At 41.7% G+C, this 7,394-nt stretch overlaps 1 protein-coding gene across 2 annotated transcripts; it reads right to left on the reverse strand.

The window, feature by feature from the left end:
• Positions 1 to 611: 611 nt before the first annotated feature.
• On the reverse strand, positions 612 to 6,363 carry rbmx (RNA binding motif protein X-linked). Of its 2 annotated transcripts, XR_015842772.1 has the most exons (10): positions 6,070 to 6,363; positions 5,846 to 5,971; positions 5,025 to 5,131; positions 4,784 to 4,940; positions 4,566 to 4,706; positions 4,029 to 4,140; positions 3,730 to 3,852; positions 3,220 to 3,329; positions 1,574 to 2,526; positions 612 to 1,029 (listed from the first exon to the last, which is right to left on the reverse strand). XR_015842772.1 is itself a non-coding variant. In XM_088292450.1 (9 exons), exons 2-9 carry the CDS (start codon positions 5,952 to 5,954, stop codon positions 2,219 to 2,221), a joined length of 1,167 nt encoding a protein of 388 aa, XP_088148576.1. In that variant the 5' UTR covers position 5,955; positions 6,070 to 6,363; the 3' UTR covers positions 1,886 to 2,218. The 2 variants fall into 2 exon arrangements, 1 of the variants encoding a protein (XP_088148576.1); XM_088292450.1 differs by lacking the exon at positions 612 to 1,029 and having other exon boundaries at positions 1,886 to 2,526; positions 5,846 to 5,955.
• Positions 6,364 to 7,394: the final 1,031 nt, after the last annotated feature.

Consider the following 7,394-nt stretch of genomic DNA (forward strand, 5'->3'; position numbering starts at 1 on the left):
AACACCCCTGCACGAAGCCTTATCGGTAAACAAGACCGCTATCAAACACAAAAGCTCATATAAACTTACATAGGTCATGTGACAATATTTTGAGGATGTGCCTCGTAATGTAAATGAGATGGGAGGGTTCACAATTTCAATTAATCGATTGTACTAGCCATGTTTGTTGAAAGAATTAGTATTAGTGTAGCCAGTTTCGCTAACTCCAGTTGAATAAGAGCCATGGGGAAAAGTTGTCACAATACGCAATTGGAGGCTATCTGAGGACATTTTAACATCAATCCGGGATTATGTTTTAATCAATTTAAAATAACACTATTACGTTTGATAGCGCCCCAAGCCTATTTACTGTACGGGTCTTGGTAATTGAGTCACAAACTGTGGTATAGTTGTGACATTTCAAAGGTGACAGTTTGTCATGTAACGCAATTTTGGTTTGGATATTGTATGGTTATGGCGCTAAATGTAAAACTGCATTTTCGGATACAAAACGAGCAGTGGGTGGTTCTAAGCGTTTGGATGTGCATGTTTGCCACCACTCAATTCTCTTTGTGGTCTTTTAACCAACTGATCATTTGGACCAGGTGTGTTAAAGGAGGAAGACAAAGCAGGATGATTCGGCACTCAAGGACGAGAGTCGGGAACCCGTCAAAGAGAAAGCCATTTATTTAGGAAGGGAATGCGTTTGGACAACAATAGATTTTCAAGTTAATTTCTTTCCATCTTTGATGACGACGCACTGGGCGAAGATTTTTGCCATTTATCAGAAGCTGCACCATTCTGTGCGAGCACTCAGCCTCTTCTCATTTTCCGGGAGCCTTTCAAGCAGTTGTCCCAGCCCTGTGACAGACACCAAAGGACGAGAAACATTCAAAACCTCAATGATCACATCCAGTTTTGGACAACCCAAATTGATTAGTCTCCATACCTGCACAAATCGGAACTGGATCACCATTGGCCTGCTGGTCCGAGTATCATTGGACAGAGTCGCAGTGTGTATCAAGGTTTATTTGCTGCCTAGAGTTCATCCTGCAACGAGAGGCCAAAATTAACTTCCACCCTTCCCTTTTTTTGTGTCTTCATGAAACAAAAAAATTGAAAATCTCCAATGTCCTTGGTTCCACTGCCTTTCACTTGAACGATTATTTCCAGTTTGGCGGTTGCAATGGCGGTGTTCTTCCAGAGGTCTCCTTTGTTTGAGGAAAAGGTTTCGAGACTGACAACGGACGTTCATCTTAGGGTCATTTTACATTGACACAAAGCCTTGGCCTAAAGTATTGAAAACATTTATGTCAACCTTGCTTACATTAGACAAGTACTGAGTGTGAAAGGATCTCCATTTTTCAGGGTTGAGCCGGTGAAAAAAATTACTTTTGTTGCAGGCAAGGGACAAAAAGTCTTAGCTTGCCTTGGAGCTTGTTGCAGTTTTGACAAATTTAACGTCTAATTAAAAAGGCGCATTCAAGTTGACATCCATTGTTTTTTTTTGTTTGTTGCAGTAGTCCTTTGAAGCACTATAGGAAAAATGAAAGGCATTTACAGATGTGAAACAGAAGAGGTTTTCTATGCTTACCAGCAGTTGCCTATGGGTTCTCTTGTAGGTTAGAAGCTTGCATTTGGTTGCTCTTGCCTTTGGTTTTGCCGTAGCGTGCCAGCGAATGGCTCTAGGATGATGGGTCCATTTCCGAGGGAACTACATTGGAACATTTTGACAGTGACATTTGCCTAATCCCTTTGACACAAAAATTGCTCTTTCGAGTGAAGTTCCTCAGCAGAGACTCACCAGCTAAACTTTACAAAAAACTTGTTCTATGAGATGCTTGTTTTGTTTTTTTTAATTCACATCCAGCCTTTTGGTCTTGTTGGGAGTATTGATGCTCAGTGGTCAGGGTACAACTAATACTTTTATTAAGAGTAGGAAATCCGAACTTGTAGGGCAACTTATGCAGCAGCACTTGAACGTACAAAAAAAAAAGTGAAAAAAAAAGAACACTCGGTAACTGTACTGTTACATGAGTAAGATGTGAAATAATTATATATATATATATAAAAAAATGATAAGACGAAAAATTGGGTAAGTCTAGATGCAATTTAAAGCTAAAACTCAATCCACAGATTTTAGACACGGTGGGATTTTTTTTTCTGTCACATCGGCCACAAGGCTAGTAACGCTGCAAGAATGCTTATATCTTCTTTTTGAGAGACTTCCAAGTCCATTCTAATATCTGTTGCGAGCCATGCCTCTGTCCGGTCGACTGCCTCCACGGCCGCCACGTGGCCCTCCGCGGCTTGAGCCGTACGAATCGCGAGGAGGGTATCCTCTCTCGCCAGGGGGAGCAGCCCTCTCCTGCCTACCCATGCGCTCGCCACGGGGAGTTGGGTACGGCTCACTCCGACTGCTGTAACTGTCGCGCCCGCCATAGCCATCCCGGGAACTGCCGCCATAGTCGTCGTAACGACCGCTTCCGCTGCCCCCACCGAAGGACGGTGGGGGGCCCCGTGAAGGTGGGGCGCTGCGAGAGTTACCTGCAGGGTCAACGGGTCAGGTAATTGGCAAGATACAATTGACATTTTTTTTTTGTGGTTCTTGCAGGTTTGGTTCTCTTTCTTTGCCAGTACATTGAATTCTGAGATGCACTAATTGAACAGATGGTCGTATTTACATGTACCATCTGCTGGTGGTGGTGGTGGTGGCGGCGGCGGGTCTAAAATGAACACGTTCGTTGAAGACATTTGGGGGCAGTTAAGATCCGGCCACATGGAGTACTCAAGTTATTTGTTTGAACATGCCATTGATTTCTGAAGACACTTCTCCGTTTTTAGAGCTCCAAGTTTTCAGAGTAGTCTTGATGGTTATTTGTGAAGGAAACTCCTTGAGGGAGAGCTTTTTTGGTGGGCAACATATTCTGTTCTGCTGTTTCCAAGGACTGTTAGGACTGTTTCTGGCTCCTTATGGTGGTCAACTTGGGCCTCATTTGATTTTTTTGAGGCACATTTATCTTTTGAAGACTTCAGTGGTGATAGGAATTTGAAAAAAAAAAACAGATGCCAATAACGGCGGAAAAACCTAACGTTTGTTGGCAGCAGAAAAGCGAATGAGAACACGTTAAGAGTTGCTTCCTTCGGGTTGTCGTTTCACGGGAATGATGCTTGGTTATCTAAGCAGTTCCTCTTCGTACCTCTGTCGGTATGTCTTAGACCTGTGTAGAAATATCTTACCGTAACCATCAAACGAGTCTCTGTATGAGCCGCCGCCGCCTCCACCTCCACCACTCGAACGGTCCATGTAGTTTCTGGAATCCCGCCCTCCACCATAGCCATCACGGTCACTGCAATAAGTACAAAAAGTTACTTGGCGATTGTGTGGTTTTCAAGGATGAACCTTTGTTATGCACTGAAACTGGGAGCTGAACCAGTTAGTTGACTTTACTTTTGTCTTCCAGTCAGACAATTTACAGAGCAATTTCAACTGGCCCTTCTGCAGCATGGGAACTTTATATTTTATGTACCAACATCACAGTGCTTGTGTCGCAATACGGCTGTCCTATGCTACAAGCATGATGAGCTATTTTAGAAATGAATAGTGGAAGCATGACAGCTTTCAAAATGTTGTACCGTGCTGGGAAAACAATTATATTGATTAATCAACTTCACTTTCATCACATTATTGTTCACTACAATAAAAAAAAAAAAAACTTTAGTCATTCAACTGCTAAGTCAAACACTTACTTGTAACCCCTTGACATCGAGCCGTAGTCATCCCGGGAATTGGGGTAATCGCGGTATGAATAATCCCTGGGAGGAGGTCCATAGTCCCTTGAATCTCTTGAGTTATAATCTCGACTGGAGTAGCTGTCAAAGATAAATTGAATCCAACTAGTAACTTTCACCCAAGAGCATTTTAAACATTAACTAGTTTCAACCTACACGTGGTGCAATGCATGCGGCTACAAATAAAATGAAGATATGTATTTGTACAAAGACATAAGAGGAAAGTACAGATGGATATATGATTTAAAGTGCCCTACCCATCCTTTGAGTAATGGTCATCTCTGGGTGATGGATAGTCATCCCTTCTGGACATCATGGAATCACGGCGAGGGGGTGGCCCATAGGGGTCCCTGTCCCTTGACATTGGGGCTAAAAAAACGTAATATTTTTGTCTTTAAAATATTAACTCACTCATTATCAAATTAATTGATAAAACTATTTAGATAATTGCATTGTGTTTTATTTGAGATTCATCCTTAAATGTAGTAGTCATAGTAAATATTCTCCAACTTTAGTTAGTCTATGACAGCAAACAGTTTTTACTAAAAATAAAGAAAAATAATAATTTTAAAAAAAAACATGGAAAATATTTTTTGCAAGATTTTCTGACTTATAACTGACCAAAATAGGAAGTAACTTAAATTGTGTATGTTCCATGCACTTGTACTATAGGGATGGATTTTTTTTGTCGCATTGATTAATTGAAATAAGAAAACAATAGATTATTAAAATAATCGTAAATTGCAGCCCTACATAAAATATACTTTATTTAGAGGACATGGGACAAAACTTACGTCTGTTCATTGGCCCAGAGGAGTTAGATCTCTTTGGTGGGGGGCCTCCGTTGCGCATAGGGGGTCCTCTCTTCATCGGCGGGGGGCCTCTTGATGACATCCCCTTAAAGAAGGGTTCTCCATGGTCGTCGTCATAGTAGTCTGAAAGCACAAAAGAAAACACACAAGACATTCATTGATTGAAATTCCATTAATATGGTCCCAAATTTTAATTTTACCTCGGGATGGGCCTCTCATCCCACCTCCTCTGGATCCACGGAGGCCCCTGGGTGGGCCTCGACTCCGAGGGTGCATGGATGGGGGTCCTCGTCTGCCCCCAGAGTCATAATTAGGCTTGGTAGCCTGCTCCACTTTGATGGACTTGCCATCAAGTGACTGTATTAAATTACAACGCCCATTTCAAAATCCATTACATTATCACTAGAATGCATTTGTAACTTTATTAGTAACAATACATACCTTTCCGTTCATCTCACGTGCGGCATCCTTTGCATCGGCTGGACTATCGTACGTCACGAATGCAAAACCTCTTGACTTGTTTGTTTCACGGTCTTTCATCAGAAGAACTGGAAATGCAGGAAAATTTGACTTAGCACCATACAAGGATCTGCCTCCAGGTAACAGTCAAATGATAGGGTTCCTGGTTTGTCAAATGTAGACCAATAACTGTCAAGGTGCATGGAAAAAAAACAACTACTTGTTACTGTGCTTTGGCCTGGTAACTGTAGCAAGAATCACATTGGTTTCCCTCTTGGTAGAAAGTATTTAACTGCATACAGTTGTACAGTTCGGTGTTACCTAACCATGGCACATATTCTACATGAGAGGAAAAACAAAACAAACAAAAAAAAAAAGAGTACATCATCAAATCTAAATGACAAGAGAAATGGGAACAGTTAAATTGCCATTGACTACCACAAGTAATTCAAATTTTAAGGAATGTTAAATTGCAAAATAAATGACTTACGATCATGAAAAAATGCTTAAGAATGTAGCATAATTTAAGAAGTAAATTACATCTACAGCGCATGTAAATTCCTTGATTCAATGCAATTTAGTACTCTTTGAAGGACCCTGGCTGCCATTTTGGCCTAGTGCTCGATTTTTTTCTTTGGTTAATACAAGTTAAAACTTGGCAAGCTAAACGTGATTGCCGTGTCCATGCTGTACTAGCACGAGTTGTTTTTTCTCCCCTTCAATACTACACGCTGCAAAAACTTCAAATTTTAAACTGTGGCTCTTGCAAAAAGACGATAAAGCTGAAAATCCTCCATCCACACCTTGGACAATTCTGCCATATTTGCTGAAGTATTGCTCCAAGGACTTCTCGGTCGTCTCGGTATTCAGCCCGCCGATAAACAGCTTGCCTGGTCGGTCTGCTTCCGCCATGCTGCACAAAAATCAACCTCCACAAATAAAAACATTTAAAGAATTATAAACGGGATTGTTTATATAGTAGCGTGCACCATATTGCGTAAGAATCGATACATGAGGCGTCACCTACCTTGCTCGGGTTGTTCAATAAGCAAAATGGCGATAAGCGCGGCCCAACCGGCTGGAGCGCGTTTGTTACTGGACGCGCGAAACAAGGAGGGCGCGAGTCGTGTAGTGAGCGACAAAAAAACGGCCTTCTGTCAGCCACTGAAAATGTAATAAATGAAGCTACGGTACCACAGTATGATTCCTCTTGCTGTTGCTTTGACAAAAGGAGTGAAAGGCACCGCCAAAGAGAAAGGAAGAACGCGTTTCAACAATCGTGCTCGAGCTCGTTCTTCTTCGTTGTCTCTTCTTCCTCTTTAGATTGATTGGCGAGTGGCAACCATCGTACTGCCACCTACTGGATTGTAATGGGGAAGAGAGTGAACGGAGCGTAAAGCGCTTCGTTCCAGCTGCCACTGTCATGAAACGCGCAATACAAAGTTGTATTGTTGTATTATATATGTTTTTTTAATTATAACCCCCCTCAGTGTATGTTGTATGTTATTTATCCGTCCATTATCTGTACCGCTTCTCCTCACAAGGGTCGCGGGGGGGGGGGTGTAGCCGGAGCCTATCCCAGCTATCTTCGGGTAGTAGACGGGGGACACCCTGAAACGGTTGCCAGCCAATCGCAGGGCACACACAGACAAACAACCAATCCCAAACTCATGCAAACTCCACACAGGGAGGCCGGAGCCTGACTCGAATCCATGACCTCTGCACTGTGAAGCCATCGCGCTAACTAGTTGCCCACCTTTCCGCCCATTTATTTTTTCATTTTATTTGTTTAAGTCTGTGTGCCCTGCAATTGGCTGGCAACCAGTTCAGGGTGTCCCCCCGCCTTCTGCCCGAAGATAGCTGGGATAGGCTCGAGCACCCCCCCCCCGCGACCCTAGAGCGAAGCGGTACAGAAGATGGATGGATTTGTTTAAGTCTATTTGTAACTGACATTTGGTTGTAACATTATGCGGTACTTAGTTTGTATTTGAGATTTGTTGGAAGATGGTTAAAACAAAGAAAAGAAAAACAACTTTTTCTTTTTATTGACAGACTAATTGCTTTTGAAATTCAACAGCATTTTCTTTGTCAACATATCAACAACAAAAAATATAAAAAATCAGAGTTGAATTCCATCATATACAGAAATTACACAGAAAAACAACCTTTTAATATATATAGAGACAAATTCTCGACAGACTTCAAATAAACAACTTGGAGTAGATGTCCAGAATATTTTTACCTTTCTCGTTATCTACAAACTTAAGAGACACAATTAAAAAAATAAAACTTAAAACATAGAGTAAATTGAAAGAATTTGGCTTTGTGAATATAAAATGTCCTTAATAAAAT

The sequence above is a fragment of the Idiotropiscis lumnitzeri genome, chromosome 4 (genome assembly GCF_059441095.1).
Source record: "Idiotropiscis lumnitzeri isolate Australia: NSW breed Sydney's pygmy pipehorse chromosome 4, RoL_Ilum_1.0, whole genome shotgun sequence".
Classification (NCBI taxonomy): Eukaryota; Metazoa; Chordata; class Actinopteri; order Syngnathiformes; family Syngnathidae; genus Idiotropiscis; species Idiotropiscis lumnitzeri.

Bases quoted from the DNA above. Each gene is read 5' to 3' on its own strand.
- rbmx (XM_088292450.1), bottom strand. From the start codon at position 5,954: ATGGCGGAAGCAGACCGACCAGGCAAGCTGTTTATCGGCGGGCTGAAT. The intron at 3,330-3,729 runs GTAAGTGTTTGA...TACTTATTGCAG, and splicing joins TCGATGTCAAGGGGTTACAA to TGACCGTGATGGCTATGGTG. The intron at 2,527-3,219 runs GTAAGATATTTC...TTGACCCTGCAG, and splicing joins AGACTCGTTTGATGGTTACG to GTAACTCTCGCAGCGCCCCA.